This window comes from Tachyglossus aculeatus, unplaced genomic scaffold (assembly GCF_015852505.1).
Source record: "Tachyglossus aculeatus isolate mTacAcu1 unplaced genomic scaffold, mTacAcu1.pri scaffold_131_arrow_ctg1, whole genome shotgun sequence".
In the NCBI taxonomy this organism is placed as follows: Eukaryota; Metazoa; Chordata; class Mammalia; order Monotremata; family Tachyglossidae; genus Tachyglossus; species Tachyglossus aculeatus.
The window spans coordinates 762,768-780,628 of record NW_024044860.1 but is presented as its reverse complement, the minus strand read 5'-3'; the positions used below and the strand labels follow the sequence as shown (position 1 = coordinate 780,628).

Here is a 17,861-nt window from a genome sequence, read left to right as displayed (position 1 = left end):
GAGGGGGCTACCGGGGGTGGGGGTGGGACGATCCTCGGGCCTACGGCCTGGTTTGGGGGATGGGGGGCTAGTGGAGGGGGAGAGGGGGCTACCAGGGGGCGGGGCGACCCCTAACCCTCCCAAGGAGCATCCTTGAACCCGTGGCCCGGCCCCGAGAATGGGGGGCTAGCGGAGGGGGAGAGGGGGCTACCAGGGGTGGGGGTGGGACGGTCCTCGGGCCTACGGCCTAGTCCGGGGGATGGGGGGCTAGTGGAGGGGGAGAGGGGGCTACTGGGGGATGGGGGGCTAGTGGAGGGGGAGAGGGGGCTACGGGGGGGGGGGCCACCTCCATCCCCTAGTCCGGGGGATGGGGGGCTAGTGGAGGGGGAGAGGGGGCTACTAGGGGTGGCCCATCTCCATCCCCTAGTCCGGGGGATGGGGGGCTAGCGGAGGGGGAGAGGGGGCTACCAGGGGTGGCAACGGGGCGATCCTCGGGCCTACGGCCTAGTCCGGGAGATGGTGGGCTAGCGGAGGGGGAGACGGGGCTACCAGGGGTGGGGGGGGGACAATCCTCGGGCCTACGGCCTGGTCCGGGGGATGGTGGGCTAGCGGAGGGGGAGAGGGGGCTACCAGGGGGGCGGCCCACCTCCATCCCCTAGTCCGGGGTATGGCGGGCTAGCGAAAGGGGGGACGGGGCTACCTGGACGGCGCCCCTCCCGAACCCCCGGCTCCGCTCGAACCGGGGGGGGCTGGCGGCGGGGGGGGGGGGGGGGGGGGGGCGGGTGGGCTAGCGGGGGGTCCCGGGGGGCTAGCCCGGGGGCCAGCCCAGCTGCCGCCCGCCCAGCACGTGCAGGTGGAGGTGGTACACGGACTGGCCGCCGTCGGGCCCGTCGTTGACGACCATGCGGTAGCCCCCGGCCAGGCCCAGCTGGGCCGCGCACCTCCGCCCCACCGTCAGCAGGTGGCCCAGGAGCTGCAAGAACCAAGGGGAAACTGAGGCACGGCCCCCCCACCCCCCCCCCCCCCCATCAGCCCGCCCCATCGAAACGCGGGACCCCCCCATCGCTTGGCACGCTGTAGGGCGGGGACCGCGCCTGCTGCCTCTGTCGGGCTCTCCCCGGCGTTCAGTACAGTGCTCGGCACGCAGTAATAATAATAATAATAATAATAATAATAATAATAATTATGGCACTTATTAAGAGCTTACTAAGCGCTGAAAGTGCTCAATAAATGCGACTGAATGAATGAAGGGATGCTGCCCGAGGGCAGGGATCACGTCTGCTGCCTCTGTCGGGCTCTCCCCGGCGTTCAGTACAGTGCTCGGCATGCAGTAATAATAATAATGATAATAATAATAATAATAATAATAATGGCATTCATTAAGTGCTTACTAAGCACTGTAAGCGCTCAATAAATATGACTGAATGAATGAAGGGATGCTTCCCAAGGGCAGGGATCGCGTCTACTGCCTCTGCTGGGCTCTCCCCGGCGTTCAGTACAGTGCTCTGCCTGCGGTAATAATAATAATACTAATAATAATGGCATCTATTAAGCACTTACTAAGCGCTGAAAGCGCTCAATAAGTACGACTGAATGAATGAAGCGATGCTTCCCGAGGGCAGGGATCGCGTCTACTGATCCTAGTGGGCTCTCCCCGGCGTTCAGTACAGTGCTCTGCACGCAGTAATAATAATAATGATAATAATAATAATAATAATGATAATAATATAATGGCATCTATTAAGCACTAACTAAGCACTGAAAGTGCTCAATAAATACGACTGAATGAATGAAGGGATGCTTCCCGAGGGCAGGGATCATGTCTACTGATCCTAGTGGGCTCTCCCCGGCGTTCAGTACAGTGCTCTGCACGCAGTAATAATAATAATAATAATAATAATAATAATAATAATAATATAATGGCATCTATTAAGCACTAACTAAGCACTGAAAGTGCTCAATAAATACGACTGAATGAATGAAGGGATGCTTCCCGAGGGCAGGGATCGCGTCTACTGATCCTAGTGGGCTCTCCCCGGCGTTCAGTACAGTGCTCTGCCTGCGGTAATAATAATAATACTAATAATAATGGCATCTATTAAGCGCTTACTAAGCACTGAAAGCGCTCAATAAATGCGACTGAATGAATGAAGGGATGCTTCCCAAGGGCAGGGATCGCGTCTGCTGCCTCTGCTGGGCTCTCCCCGGCGTTCAGTACAGTGTTCTGCACGCAGTAATAATAATAATAATAATAATAATAATAATAATAATAATAATAATAGCATTCATTAAGCGCTTACTAAGCACTGAAAGCGCTCAATAAGTACGACTGAATGAATGAATGAAGGGATGCTTCCCGAGGGCAGGGATCGCGTCTACTGCCTCTATTGGGCTCTCCCCGGCGTTCAGTACAGTGCTCTGCATGCAGTAATAATAATAATAATAATAATAATAATAATAATAATAATAATAATAATAATAATAATAATGGCATCTATCAAGCGCTTACTAAGCACTGAAAGTGCTCAATAAATACGACTGAATGAATGAAGGGATGCTTCCCGAGGGCAGGGATCGCGTCTACTGATCCTACTGGGCTCTCCCCGGCGTTCAGTACAGTGCTCTGCACGCAGTAATAATAATAATAATAATAATAATGATGATAATAATAATAATAAGAAGAAGAATGGCATCTATTAAGCGCTTACTAAGCACGGAAAGTGCTCAATAAATACGAGTGAATGAATGAAAGGATGCTTCCCGGGGACAGGGATCGCGTCTACTGCCTCTATTGGGCTCTCCTCAGCGTTCAGTACAGTGCTCTCTGCACGCAGTAATAATAATAATAATAATAATAATAATAATGATAATAATAATAATGGCATTCATTAAGTGCTTACTAAGTGCTGAAAGCGCTCAATAAATGCGACTGAATGAATGAAGGGATGCTTCCCGAGGGCAGGGATCACGTCTCCTGATCCTAGTGGGCTCTCCCCGGCGTTCAGTACAGTGCTCTGCACGCAGTAATAATAATGATACTACTAATAATGGCATTCATTAAGTGCTTACTAGGCGCTGTAAGCACTCAATAAATTCGACTGAATGAATGAAGGGACGCTTCCTGAGGGCAGGAATCACATCTACTGATCCTACTGGGCTCTCCCCGGTGTTCAGTACAGTGCTCTGCACGCAGTAATAATAATGATAATAATAATAATAATAATAATAATAATAATAATAATAATAACATTTATTAAGCGCTTACTACGTGCAAAGCACTGCTCTAAGCGCTGAAAGCGCTCAATAAATACGACTGAATGAATGAACGGATGCTTCCCGAGGGCAGGGATCACGTCTACTGATCCTACTGGGCTCTCCGTGGCGTTCAGCACAGTGCTCTGCATGCAGTAATAATAATAACAATAATAATAATAATAATAATAATGATGATAATAATAATGGCATTTATTAAGCGCTTACTACGTGCAAAGCACTGCTCTAAGCGCTGAAAGCGCTCAGTAAATATGACTGAATGAATGAATGGACGCTTCCCGAGGGCAGGAATCGCGTCTACTGATCCTAGCGGGCTCTCCCCGGCGTTCAGCACAGTGCTCTGCACGCAGTAATAATAATAATAATAATAATAATGGCACTTATTAAGTGCTTACTAAGCACTGTTCTAAGCGCTGAAAGCGCTCAATAAATACGACTGAATGAATGAACGGACGCTTCCCGAGGGCAGGAATCGCATCTACCGATCCTAGCGGGCTCTCCCCGGCGTTCAGCACAGTGCTCTGCACGCAGTAATAATAATAATAATAATGATAATAATAATAATAATAATAATGGCATTTATTAAGCGCTTACTACGTGCAAAGCACTGCTCTAAGCCCTGAAAGCGCTCAATAAATACAACTGAATGAATGAACGGATGCTTCCCAAGGGCAGGAATCACGTCTCCTGATCCTACTGGGCTCTCCACGGCGTTCAGTACAGTGCTCTGCACCCAGTGATAATAATAATGGAACTTATTAAGCGCTTACTACATGCAAAGCACTGCTCTAAGCGCTGAAAGCGCTCAATAAATACGACTGAATGAATGAACGGATGCTTCCCGAGGGCAGGAATCGCGTCTCCTGATCCTAGTGGGCTCTCCCCGGCGTTCAGCACAGTGCTCTGCACCCAGTAATAATAATAATAATAATATAATAATAATAATGGCATTTATTAAGCGCTTACTACGTGCAAAGCACTGCTCTAAGCGCTGAAAGCGCTCAATAAATACGACTGAATGAATGAACGGATGCTTCCCGAGGGCAGGAATCACGTCTCCTGATCCTAGCGGGCTCTCCCCGGCGTTCAGCACAGTGCTCTGCACGCGGTAATAATAATAATAATAATAATAATAATAATAATAATAATAATAATAATGGCATTTATTAAGTGCTTACGAAGCACTGTTCTAAGCGCTGAAAGCGCTCAATAAATACGACTGAATGAATGAACGGACGCTTCCCGAGGGCAGGAATCGCGTCTCCTGATCCTACTGGGCTCTCCGCGGCGTTCAGCACAGTGCTCTGCACGCAGTAATAATAATAATAATAATAATAATAATAATGATAATAATAATGGCATTGATTAAGCGCTTACTACGTGCAAAGCACTGCTCTAAGCACTGAAAGCGCTCAATAAATACGACAATGAATGAACGGACGCTTCCCGAGGGCAGGAATCGCGTCTACTGATCCTACTGGGCTCTCTCCGGCGTTCAGCACAGTGCTCTGCACACAGTAATAACAATAATAATAATAATAATAATAATAATAATAATGGCATTCATTAAGTGCTTACTAAGTGCTGAAAGCGCTCAATAAATATGACTGAATGAATGAACGGACGCTTCCCGAGGGCAGGAATCGCGTCTACTGATCCTACTGGGCTCTCCCCGGCGTTCAGCACAGTGCTCTGCACGCAGTAATAATAATAATGATAATAATAATGGCATTTATTAAGCGCTTACTACGTGCAAAGCACTGCTCGAAGCGCTGAAAGCGCTCAATAAATACGACTGAATGAATGAACGGACGCTTCCCGAGGGCAGGAATCGCGTCTACTGATCCTACTGGGCTCTCCCCGGCGTTCAGCACGGTGCTCTGCACGCAGTAATAATAATAATAATAATAATAATAATAATGATAATGGCATTGATTAAGCGCTTACTACGTGCAAAGCACTGCTCTAAGCACTGAAAGCGCTCAATAAATACGACTGAATGAATGAACGGACGCTTCCCGAGGGCAGGAATCGCGTCTACTGATCCTACTGGGCTCTCTCCGGCGTTCAGCACAGTGCTCTGCACACAGTAATAATAATAATAATAATAATAATAATAATAATAATAATAATAATAATAATAATGGCATTCATTAAGTGCTTACTAAGTGCTGAAAGCGCTCAATAAATATGACTGAATGAATGAACGGACGCTTCCCGAGGGCAGGAATCGCGTCTACTGATCCTAGTGGGCTCTCCCCGGCGTTCAGCACAGTGCTCTGCGCGCGGTAATAATAATAATAATGATAATAATAATGGCATTTATTAAGCGCTTACTACGTGCAAAGCACTGCTCTAAGCGCTGAAAGTGCTCAATAAATACGACTGAATGAATGAACGGACGCTTCCCGAGGGCAGGAATCGCATCTACTGATCCTAGCGGGCTCTCCCCGGCGTTCAGCACAGTGCTCTGCACGCAGTAATAATAATAATAATAATGGCACTTATTAAGGACTTACTAAGCACTGTTCTAAGCGCTGAAAGCGCTCAATAAATACGACTGAATGAATGAACGGATGCTTCCCGAGGGCAGGAATCGCGTCTACTGATCCTAGCGGGCTCTCCCCGGCGTTCAGCACAGTGCTCTGCACGCAGTAATAATAATAATAATAATAATAATAATAATAATAATAATGGCATTGATTAAGCGCTTACTACGTGCAAAGCACTGCTCTAAGCACTGAAAGCGCTCAATAAATACGACTGAATGAATGAACGGACGCTTCCCGAGGGCAGGAATCGCGTCTACTGATCCTACTGGGCTCTCTCCGGCGTTCAGCACAGTGCTCTGCACACAGTAATAATAATAATAATAATAATAATAATAATAATAATGGCATTGATTAAGCGCTTACTACGTGCAAAGCACTGCTCTAAGCACTGAAAGTGCTCAATAAATACGACTGAATGAATGAACGGACGCTTCCCGAGGGCAGGAATCACATCTACTGATCCTAGCAGGCTCTCCTGGGCGTTCAGCACAGTGCTCTGCACACAGTAATAATAATAATAATAATAATAATGATGATGATGATGATGATAATAATAATGGCATTTATTAAGCGCTTACTACGTGCAAAGCACTGCTCTAAGCGCTGAAAGCGCTCAGTAAATATGACTGAATGAATGAATGGACGCTTCCCAAGGGCAGGAATCGCGTCTACTGATCCTAGTGGGCTCTCCCCGGCGTTCAGCACAGTGCTCTGCACCCAGTGATAATAATAATGGCACTTATTAAGCGCTTACTACGTGCAAAGCACTGCTCTAAGCGCTGAAAGCGCTCAGTAAATACGACTGAATGAATGAATGGACGCTTCCCAAGGGCAGGAATCGCGTCTACTGATCCTACTGGGCTCTCTCCAGCGTTCAGCACAGTGCTCTGCACACAGTAATAATAATAATAATAATAATAATAATGGCATTTATTAAGCGCTTACTACGTGCAAAGCACTGCTCTAAGCGCTGAAAGCGCTCAATAAATACGACAATGAATGAACGGATGCTTCCCGAGGGCAGGAATCACGTCTACTGATCCTAGCGGGCTCGTCCCGGGCGTTCAGCACAGTGCTCTGCACGCAGTAATAATAATAATAATAATAATAATAATAATAACAATAAAGATAATAATAATGGCATTTATTAAGCGCTTACTACTACTACTACTACTACTACTACTACTCCCCGGCGTTCAGCGCAGTGCTCTGCACGCAGTAATAATGATAATAATAATGGCATTTATTAAGCGCTTACTACTACTACTACTACTACTACTCCCCGGCGTTCAGCACAGTGCTCGGCACGCGGTAAGCGCCCAATAAATACGATTTAATGAATGAACGGATGCTTCCCGAGGGCAGGAATCGCGTCTCCCGATCCTACTGGGCTCTCCGCGGCGTTCAGTACAGCGCTCGGCCCAGGGTGGACTGGAAGCCCCCCGAGGGGCCCGGCCTCGCGGGTCTCCCCAGCGCTCGGCACACGGTGGGGGCGCGCGGGCGCGCCACGCATTCATTCGTTCGTCCGACGGTACTTATTGGGCGCTTCCTGCCCGCCGAGCGCTGTACTAGGCGCCGCGGCCACTCACGCTCTCGTCGGCGTCCTCGGCGTCGGCCATGCGGGCGAGGGGCTTCTTGGGGATGACCAGGAAGTGGACGGGAGCTTGCGGGGCGACGTCGTGGAAGGCCAGGCACTGTAGGAGACGACCAGACCGGCCAAGTCGTTCCCTCGGCCCGGCCTACTTACTGAGCGCCTCCACAACCGGGCTACTGGAGAAGCGCTCGGGGGCGACCGGATCGGGCCCCGTCCCCCTCCCCGGCCTCCGAGGGGGGGAAACCGAGGCCCGGAGAGGGGAAGGGACCGGCCCAGGGTCACACGGCAGCAGACGGGAGGGGGTTACAACAGTGGGGGGAAACTGAGGCCCGCAGAGGGGAAGTGACCGGTCCAGGGTCACGCGGCGGCGGACGGAGGGGGTTGCAACAGTGCTCGGCGCGTCGTAAGCGCTCAGCTTGGCAGGGGAGGCGGCGTGGCCCGGTGGAAAAAGCCGCGGGTCGTGGGTTCGAATCCCGGCTGCCGCCCCTCGTCGGCCCGGGGGACCTCCCTTCTCCGGGCCTCAGTTTCCTCGCCTGGAAAACGGGGGTGAGGACCGGGACAAGAGCTTCGCCTCGCGACCGCCCCGGCGCTTAGGACGGTGCTTGGCGTCGCCGGTTGGGTTTAGTGAGCGCTTACTACGTGCGGAGCGCTGTGCTAAGCGCTCGGCACGTAGCGAGCGCTTAATAAACGCCGTCGTCGGCGTTATTGGTAGGCGATATCGACATGATGACGACGGGGGGGGGGCGGGGGGCACCGTGTTATAGAGAGAGAAGGGGGCAAACGAACATGGCGTTATAGAGAGAAGGGCCCCAAGGAGGACCGTGTTATAGAGGGAGAAGGGGGCAACGAACATGGCGTTATAGAGAGAAGGGCCCCAAGGAGGACCGTGTTATAGAGGGAGAAGGGGGCTAAAGAGGGCCGTGTTGTAGGGGGTGAAGGGGGGGCGCCGCCCGGCGTTATAGAGAGAAGGGGGCCAAGGAGGACCGTGTTATAGGGAGGAGGGGGCCAAAGAGGAGCCGCGTTATAGGGAGAGGAGGGACCAAAGAGGACCGTGTTATAGAGAGAAGGGGGCCAAAGAGGAGCCACGTTATAGAGAGAGAAGGGACCAATGGGGACCGTGTTATAGAGAGAGAAGGGGGCCAAAGAGGACCGTGTTATGGAGAGAGAAGGGGGCCAAAGAGGAGCCGCGTTATAGAGAGAGAAGGGACCAATGGGGACCGTGTTATAGAGAGAGAAGGGGGCCAAAGAGGAGCCGCGTTATAGAGAGAGAAGGGGGCCAAAGAGGAGCCGCGTTATAGGGAGAGGAGGGACCAAAGAGGACCGTGTTATAGAGAGAAGGGGGCCAAAGAGGAGCCACGTTATAGAGAGAGAAGGGACCAATGGGGACCGTGTTATAGAGAGAGAAGGGGGCCAAAGAGGACCGTGTTATAGAGAGAAGGGGGCCAAAGAGGAGCCACGTTATAGAGAGAGAAGGGACCAATGGGGACCGTGTTATAGAGAGAGAAGGGGGCCAAAGAGGAGCCGCGTTATAGAGAGAGAAGGGGGCCAAAGAGGAGCCACGTTATAGAGAGAGAAGGGGACCAAAGAGGAGCCGTGTTATAGAGAGAGAAGGGGGCCAAAGAGAGGCGTTATATAGAGAGAAGGGACCAAAGAGGAGCCGCGTTATAGAGAGAGAAGGGGGCCAAAGAGGAGCTGACCGTGTTATAGGGAGAGAAGGGACCAAAGTGGAGCCGCGTTACAGAGAGAGAAGGGGGCCAAAGGGGACCATGTTATAGAGAGAGAAGGGGGCCAAAGAGGAGCTGACCGCGTTATAGGGAGAGAAGGGGGCCAAAGGGGAGCCGCGTTATAGAGAGAGAGAAGGGGGCCAAAGAGGAGCTGACCGCGTTATAGGGAGAGAAGGGGGCCAAAGGGGAGCCGCGTTATAGAGAGAGAGAAGGGGGCCAAAGAGGAGCTGCGTTATAGAGAGAGAGAAGGGGGCCAAAGAGGGCCGCGTCATAGAGAGAGAAGGGGCCAAAGAGGAGCCGCGTTATAGGGAGAGAAGGGACCAAAGAGGAGCCGCGTTATAGAGAGAGAAGGGACCAATGGGGACCGCGTTATAGAGAGAGAAGGGGGCCAAAGAGCCGCGTTATAGAGGGAAGGGACCAAAGAGGGCCGCGTTATAGAGAGAGAAGGGGGCCAAAGAGGAGCCGCGTTATAGAGAGAGAAGGGGGCCAAAGAGGAGCCGCGTTATAGGGAGAGAAGGGGGCCAAAGAGGAGCCGCGTTATAGAAAGAGAAGGGGGCCAAAGAGCTGCGTCATATAGAGAGAAGGGACCAAAGAGGAGCCGCGTTATAGGGAGAGAAGGGACCTAAGGGGACCGTGTTATAGAGAGAGAAGGGGGCCAAAGAGGAGCTGCGTTACAGAGAGAGAAGGGGGCCAAAGGGGAGCCGTGTTATAGAAAGAGAAGGGGGCCAAAGAGCTGCGTCATAGAGAGAGAAGGGACCAAAGAGGAGCCGCGTTATAGGGAGAGAAGGGACCAATGGGGACGGTGTTATAGAGAGAGAAGGGGCCAAAGAGGAGCCGTGTTATAGGGAGAGAAGGGGGCCAAAGAGGAGCCACGTTATAGAGAGAGAAGGGGGCCAAAGAGGAGCTGACCGCGTTATAGGGGGAGAAGGGACCGATGGGGACCGTGTTATAGGGAGAGAAGGGACCAAAGAGGATCGCGTTATAGAGAGAGAAGGGGGCCAAAGGGGAGCCACGTTACAGAGAAGGGACCAAAGAGGACGGCGTTACAGAGAGAGAAGGGGGCCAAAGAGGACCGTGTTATAGAAAGAGAAGGGGACCAAAGGGGAGCCGTGTTATAGGGAGAGAAGGGGGCCACAGAGGAGCTGCGTTAGAGAGAGAGAGAAGGGGGCCAAAGAGGAGCCGCGTTAGAGAGAGAGAGAAGGGACCAAAGAGGAGCCGCGTTATAGAGAGAGAAGGGACCAATGGGGACCGTGTTATAGAGAGAGAAGGGGGCCAAAGAGCCGCGTTATAGAGAGAGAAGGGGGCCAAAGAGGAGCCGCGTTATAGGGAGAGAAGGGACCAAAGAGGACCGTGATTATAGAGAGAGAAGGGGGCCAAAGAGGAGCCGCGTTATAGAGAGAGATGGGACCAAAGAGGAGCCGCGTTATAGAGAGAGAAGGGACCAAAGAGGACCGTGTTATAGAGAGAGAAGGGGGCCAAAGGGGAGCCGCGTTACAGAGAAGGGACCAAATAGGACGGCGTTACAGAGAGAGAAGGGGGCCAAAGAGGACTGTGTTATAGAAAGAGAAGGGGGCCAAAGAGGACCGTGTTATAGAAAGAGAAGGGGGCCAAAGAGCCGCATTATATAGAGAGAAGGGACCAAAGAGGAGCCGCGTTATAGAGAGAGAAGGGGGCCAAAGAGGAGCCGTGTTATAGAGAGAGAAGGGGGCCAAAGAGGAGCCGCGTTATAGGGAGAGAAGGGGGCCAAAGAGGAGCTGACCGTGTTATAGGGAGAGAAGGGACCAAAGTGGAGCCGCGTTATAGAGAGAGAAGGGACCAATGGGGACCGTGTTACAGAGAGAGCAGGGGGCCAAAGAGGAGCCGCGTTATAGAGGAAAGGGACCAAAGAGGACCGCGTTATAGAGAGAGAGAAGGGGGCCAAGGAGGAGCCGTGTTAGAGAGAGAGAAGGGGGCCAAAGAGGAGCTGCGTTATAGAGAGAGAGAAAGGACCAAAGAGGAGCCGCGTTAGAGAGAGAAAAGGGACCAATGGGGACCGCGTTATAGAGAGAGAAGGGGGCCAAAGAGCTGCGTTATAGAGGGAAGGGACCAAAGAGGGCCGCATTATAGAGAGAGAAGGGGGCCAAAGAGGAGCCGAGTTATAGAGAGAGAAGGGGGCCAAAGAGGAGCCATGTTATAGAGAGAGAAGGGGGCCAAAGAGGAGCCGTGTTATAGAGAGACACGGGGGCCAAAGAGGAGCCGTGTTATAGAAAGAGAAGGGGGCCAAAGAGGAGCCGTGTTATAGAAAGAGAAGGGGGCCAAAGAGGAGCCGTGTCATAGAAAGAGAAGGGGGCCAAAGAGGAGCCGTGTCATAGAAAGAGAAGGGGGCCAAAGAGGAGCTGTGTCATAGAGAGAGAAGGGGGCCAAAGAGCTGCGTCATATAGAGAGAAGGGACCAAAGAGGAGCCGCGTTATAGAGAGAGAAGGGGGCCAAAGAGGAGCCGTGTTATAGAGAGAGAGGGGACCAAAGAGGATCGCGTTATAGAGAGAGAAGGGGGCCAAAGAGGAGCTGACCGCGTTATAGGGAGAGAAGGGGGCCAAAGAGGAGCCGTGTTATAGAGAGAGAAGGGGGCCAAAGAGGAGCCGTGTTATATCGAGAGAAGGGACCAAAGAGGAGCCGCGTTATAGAAAGAGAAGGGGGCCAAAGAGGAGCCGCGTTATAGAGAGAGAAGGGGGCCAAAGAGGAGCCGCGTTATAGAGAGACAAGGGACCAAAGAGGAGCCACGTTATAGAGAGAGAAGGGGGCCAAAGAGGAGCTGACCGCGTTATAGGGAGAGAAGGGACCAAAGTGGAGCCGCATTACAGAGAGAGAAGGGGGCCAAAGAGGAGCCGTGTTATAGAGAGAGAAGGGGGCCGAAGAGGAGCCGCGTTATAGGGAGAGATGGGGCCAAAGAGGAGCCGCGTTATAGAGAGAGAAGGGACCAAAGAGGACCGTGGTATAGAGAGAGAAGGGGGCCAAAGGGGAGCCGCGTTACAGAGAAGGGACCAAAGAGGATCCGCATTATAGAGAGAGAAGGGGGCCAAAGAGGACGGCGTTACAGAGAGAGAAGGGGGCCAAAGAGGAGCCGCGTTATAGAGAGAGAAGGGACCAAAGAGGACCGTGTTATAGAAAGAGAAGGGGGCCAAAGAGCCGCATTATACAGAGAGAAGGGACCAAAGAGGACCGCGTTAGAGAGAGAGAAGGGGGCCAAAGAGGAGCCGCGGTATAGGGAGAGAAGGGGGCCAAGGAGGAGCCGCGTCATAGAGAGAGAAGGGGGCCAAAGAGGGGCCGCGTTATAGAGAGAGAAGGGACCAAAGAGGAGCCGTGTTATAGAAAGAGAAGGGGGCCAAAGAGCTGCGTCATATAGAGAAAAGGGACCAAAGAGGAGCCGCGTTATAGAGAGAGAAGGGGGCTAAAGAGGAGCCGCGTTGTAGGGAGAGATGGGGCCAAAGAGGAGCCGCGTTATAGAGAGAGAAGGGGGCCAAAGAGGAGCTGACCGCGTTATAGAGAGAGAAGGGACCAAAGAGGAGCCGCGTTATAGAGAGAGAAGGGGGCCAAAGAGGAGCCACGTTATAGAGAGAGAAGGGGGCCAAAGAGGAGCCGCGTTATAGAGAGAGATGGGACCGATGGGGACCGTGTTATAGGGAGAGAAGGGACCAAAGAGGACCGCATTATAGAGAGAGAAGGGGGCCAAAGAGCCGCGTTATAGAGAGAGAAGGGACCAAAGAGGAGCCGCATTATAGAGAGAAGGGGGCCAAAGAGGAGCCGCGTTATAGAGAGAGAAGGGACCAAAGAGGAGCCGCGTTATAGAGAGAGAAGGGGCCAAAGAGGACCGTGTTATAGAGAGAGAAGGGGCCAAAGAGGAGCCACGTTATAGAGAGAAGGGGACCAAAGAGGACCGTGTTATAGAGAGAGAAGGGGGCCAAAGGGGAGCCGCATTATAGAGAGAGAAGGGACCAAAGAGGACCGCGTTATAGAGAGAGAAGGGGGCCAAAGGGGAGCCACGTTATAGAGAAGGGACCAAAGAGGAGCCGCGTTATAGAGAGAGAAGGGGGCCAAAGAGGAGCCGACCACGTTATAGAGAGAGTAGGGGGCCAAAGAGGACCGCGTTATAGAGAAGGTGGCCAAAGAGGACCGCGTTGTAGGGGGTGCCTCCCCGCGTTGTAGGGATCGGGGGCGGTGACCTGGGGGTCCTTGAAGATGATGCTGGCGGGAACTTCGTGTTATAAGGGGAAGAGGGGCCGCGGACCCCGCGTTACAGAGAGATGGGGCAACGGCCACCGGGTCATAAAGGGAAGAAGCACCGCCGCCGACTCCGCGTTATAAGGGGAAGAGACGTCGCCGACCCCGTGTTGTTATAGAGAGAAGGGGAAACGGCCACAGCGTTATAAGGGGAAGAGGCGCCGCGGACCCCGCGTTATAGAGAGAAAATGGGAAAACGTCCACTGCGTTGTAAGGAGAAGAGGCGTCGCCGACCCCGCGTTATAGAGAGAGAAAGGGGCAACGTCCACGGCGCTGTAAGGAGAGGCGTCGCCGACCCCGCGTTATAGGGAGGAAGATCAACGCCCACCGTGTTATGGGGGGGGGGGGGGGCAGGGCGGCACCGCGTTGTAGGGAGCAGGGGGCAAGGAGGACCGCCTTATGGAGAGAAATGACCAGAGGACCGCGTTATAGAGGGAAGGGACCAAAGAGGAGCCGCGTTATATGGAGAGAAGGGCCCAAAGGGGACCGCGCTATAGAGAGAAGGGGACAAAAGAGGACCGCGTTATAGAGAGAGAAGGGGGAATGAGGACCGCGTTATAGAGAGAGATGGGGGCAAAGAGGAGCCGCGTTATAGAGAGAAGGGACCAAAGGGGACCGCGCTATAGAGAGAAGGGGGCAAAAGAGGACCGCGTTATAGAGAGAGGGAAGGGGCCAAAGAGGAGCCGCGTTATAGGGAGAGAAGGGACCAAAGAGGAGCCGCGTTAGAGAGAGAGAAGGGACCAAAGGGGACCGCGCTATAGAGAGGAGGGGGCAAAAGAGGGCCGCGTTATAGAGAGAGAATGGGGCAAAGAGGAGCCGCGTTATAGGGAGAAGGGATCAAAGAGGAGCCGCCTTATAGAGAAGGGACCAAAGAGGACCGCGTTATAGAGAGAATGTGGCCAGAGAACCGCGTTATAGAGACAGAAGGGCCCAAGAGGACCGCGTTATAGAGAGAAGGGACCGAAGGGGACCGCGTTATAAAGAGAAGGGGGCCAAAGAGGAGCCGCGTTGTAGAGAGAAGGGCCCAAAGAGGAGCCGCGTTATAGAGAGAGATGGGCCCAAAGAGGACCGCGTGGTAGGGGGCGCCGCCCCCGCGCTGTAGAGAGAAGGGGGCGGTGACCTGGGGGTCCTCGAAGATGACGTCGGCGGGAACTTCGCGCTGTATGGGGAAGAGGCGCCGCGGACCCCGCAGGACAGAGAGGTGGGGCAACGGCCACCGGGTCATAAGGGGAAGAAGCGCCGCCGACTCCGCGTTATAAGGGGAAGAGACATTGCCGACCCCGTGTTATAGAGAGAAGGGGAAACGGCCACAGCGTTATAAGGGGAAGAGGCGCCGTGGACCCCGCGTTATAGAGAGAAAATGGGAAAACGTCCACCGCGTTGTAAGGAGAAGAGGGGTCGCCGACCCCGCGTTATAGAGAGAGAAAGGGGCAACGTCCACGGCGCTGTAAGGAGAAGAGGCGTCGCCGACCCCGCGTTATAGAGAGAGAAGGGGGCAACGTCCACTGCACTGTAAGAAGAGGCGTCGCCGACCCCGCATTATAGGGAGGAAGATCAACGCCCACCGTGTTATGGGGGGGGGGGGGGGCAGGGCGGCACCGCGTTGTAGGGAGCAGGGGGCAAGGAGGACCGCGTTATGGAGAGAAAGAACCACAGAGGACCGCGTTATATAGAGAGAAGGGCCCAAAGGGGACCACGCTATAGAGAGAAGGGGGCAAAAGAGGAACGCGTTATAGAGAGAGAAGGGGGGCAAAGAGGAGCCGCGTTATAGGGAGAAGGGGGCAAAGAGGAGCCGTGTTATAGGGAGAAGGGACCAAAGAGGAGCCACGTTATAGAGAGAGAAGGGACCAAAGAGAGCCGCGTTACAGAGAGAGAAGGGACCAATGGGGACCGCGTTATAGAGAAAAGGGACCAAAGACAACCGCGTTATAGAGAGAGAAGGGGGCCAGATGAGCCTCGTTATAGAGACAGAAGGGACCAAAGAGGACCGCGTTATAGAGAGAAGGGGCCAATGAGGAACCGCGTTATAGAGAGATGAGGAGGCCACAGAGGAGCCGCGTTGTAGGGAGAAGAGGGCCAAAGAGGAGCCGCGTTATAGAGAGAGAAGGGGCCAAAGAGGAGCCGCGTTATAGAGAAAGAAGGGGCCAAAGAGGAGCCGCGTTATATGGAGGGAAGGGACCAAAGGGGACCGCGTTATAGAGACAGAAGGGACCAAAGGGGACCGCGTTATAGAGACAGAAGGGACCAAAGGGGACCGCGTTATAGAGAGAAGGGACCAAAGGGGACCGCGTTATAGAGAGAGAAGGGGGCCAAGGAGGACCGCGTTGTAGGGGGCGCCGCCCCCGCGCTGTAGAGAGAAGGGGGCGTTGACCTGGGGGTCCTCGAAGATGACGTCGGCGGGAATCTCGCGCCGGAGGATGCGCGCGAAGATGGTGTCGCCGTGGGCGCCGGGACGCGCCTCCAGCGCCCGCCGGGTCTCCTCCGCCATCGGGGCTGCAGTGCGCATGCGCAGTCCCCGCGCCAGACCCGACCGTTAACACCCCCCCCCTCCCCGACACTGCGCAGGCGCCGCCGGGAGGGCCGGCCTCCCGCCCGTACTGGGCATGCGCGGACGCGGCGCAGAGCGCGGCGCACGCGCAGTAGGGACGGCCGAGCCGAGGACCAACCCTTCCTGCGCACTCCGCCTCCCCCGTACTGGGCATGCGCGGGGGCGCCCGCTGAAAAGAGCTTCACTGGGCATGCGCGGACGCTTTGCAGAGTGCGGCGCACGCGCGGTCGGGACAGCCGAGCCGAGGACGAGCCCTTCCTGCGCACGCGCGGCCTGGAGGGCCGGCCGACGCCCGCCCCCTGCGGCGGACGGCCGAGGATACGCCGCGCACGCGCGATGGGGAGGTCGGCGGCCAGAGCTACACTGGGCATGCGCGGGCGCCGCACAGAACGAGGCGCATGCGCGGTCGGGACAGCCACGCCCAGGACACGCCCTTCCCCGCCACACCGCGCACGCGCGGCCGGGAGGGCCGGCCCTCCACACTGCGCGTGCGCAGACGCCGCGCCTGTCCCTCTCCCCACCCCCGTGGAGGACGCGACCTTTTCCGCGGCACTGCGCACGCGCGGCGGAGGGAGTAGGGCGGGGAGTCCGCTGCACTGCGCATGCGCATCCGCATCGGGCGAGCCAACGGGACACACTGGGCATGCGCGGACACTGCGGCAGTGAGCCGGGGACACGCCCGCCCCAGCCCTTTCATTCATTCAGTCATTTAGTCATTCAGTCATTAGTTCATTCATTCATTCGTTCATTCATTCATTCATTCAATCAATCAATCGTATTTATTGAGCGCTTCCTGATACTGCAGAGCACTGGACTAAGCGCTTGGGAGAGGACAATATTCATTCATTCATTCCATCGTATTTATTGAGCAATTCCTGTGTTCAGAGCACTGGACTAGGAGCTTGGGAGAGGGCAATATTCATTCATTAACTAGTATTTATTGAGCGCCTCCTGTGTGCAGAGCACTGGACTAAGTGCTTGGGAGGGGGAAATAATCATTCATTCATTCATTCAATCCTGTTTATTGGGCGCCTCCTGTGCGCAGAGCACTGGACTAAGCGCTTGGGAGAGGACAATATTCATTTATTCATTCAATCGTATTTATTGAGCGCCTCCTGTGTGCAGAGCACTGGACTAGGCGCTCGAGAGAGGGCAATATTCATTCATTAAATAGTATTTATTGAGCGCCTCCTGTGTGCAGAGCACTGGACTGAGCGCTTGGGGTGGGAAATATTCATTCATTCATTCAATCGTATTTATTGGGTGCCTCCTGTGCGCAGAGCACTGGACTAAGCGCTTGGGAGAGGACAATATTCATTCATTCATTCCATCGTATTTATTGAGCACCTCCTGTGTGCAGAACACTGGACTAGGCGCTTGGGAGAAGGCAATATTCATTCATTAATTAGTATTTATTGAGCGCCTCCTGTGTGCAGAGCACTGGACTAAGCGCTTGGGAAGGGGAAATATTCATTCATTCATTCAATCAATCGTATTTATTGGGCACCTCCGGTGCGCAGAGCACTGGACTAAACGCTTGGGAGAGGACAACATTCATTCATTCAATCAATCTTATTTATTGGGCGCCTCCTCTGCGCAGAGCACTGGACTAAGCGCTTGGGAGAGGGCAATATTCATTCATTCAATCGTATTTATTGAGCACCTCCTGTGCGCAGAGCTCTGGACTAAGCGCTTGGGAGAGGACAATATTCATTCATTCATTCCATCGTATTTATTGAGCGCCTCCTGTGTGCAGAGCACTGGACTAGGCGCTTGGGAGAGGGCAATATTCATTCATTCAATCGTATTTACTGAGCGCCTCCTGTGCGCAGAGCACTGGACTAAGCGCTTGGGAGGGGGAAATATTCATTCATTCATTCAATCGTATTTATTGGGTGCCTCCTGTGCGCAGAGCACTGGACTAAGCGCTTGGG

General features: G+C 53.6%; 1 protein-coding gene across 1 annotated transcript; it reads right to left on the bottom strand.

Annotated features, from left to right (window-relative positions):
• Positions 1-761: 761 nt before the first annotated feature.
• Positions 762-15,867, bottom strand: HINT1 (histidine triad nucleotide binding protein 1). The gene is made up of 3 exons (XM_038742563.1): positions 15,751-15,867; positions 7,394-7,498; positions 762-952 (listed from the first exon to the last, which is right to left on the bottom strand). The coding sequence occupies exons 1-3, from the start codon at positions 15,865-15,867 to the stop codon at positions 788-790; spliced, it is 387 nt and encodes a 128-aa protein (XP_038598491.1). The 3' UTR covers positions 762-787.
• Positions 15,868-17,861: the final 1,994 nt, after the last annotated feature.

Bases quoted from the DNA above. Each gene is read 5' to 3' on its own strand.
- HINT1 (XM_038742563.1), bottom strand. From the start codon at position 15,867: ATGGCGGAGGAGACCCGGCGGGCGCTGGAGGCGCGTCCCGGCGCCCAC. The intron at 7,499-15,750 runs GTCAACGCCCCC...CGTCTCCTACAG, and splicing joins TCATCTTCGAGGACCCCCAG to TGCCTGGCCTTCCACGACGT. The intron at 953-7,393 runs GTGAGTGGCCGC...TGGTTCTTGCAG, and splicing joins CCGAGGACGCCGACGAGAGC to CTCCTGGGCCACCTGCTGAC.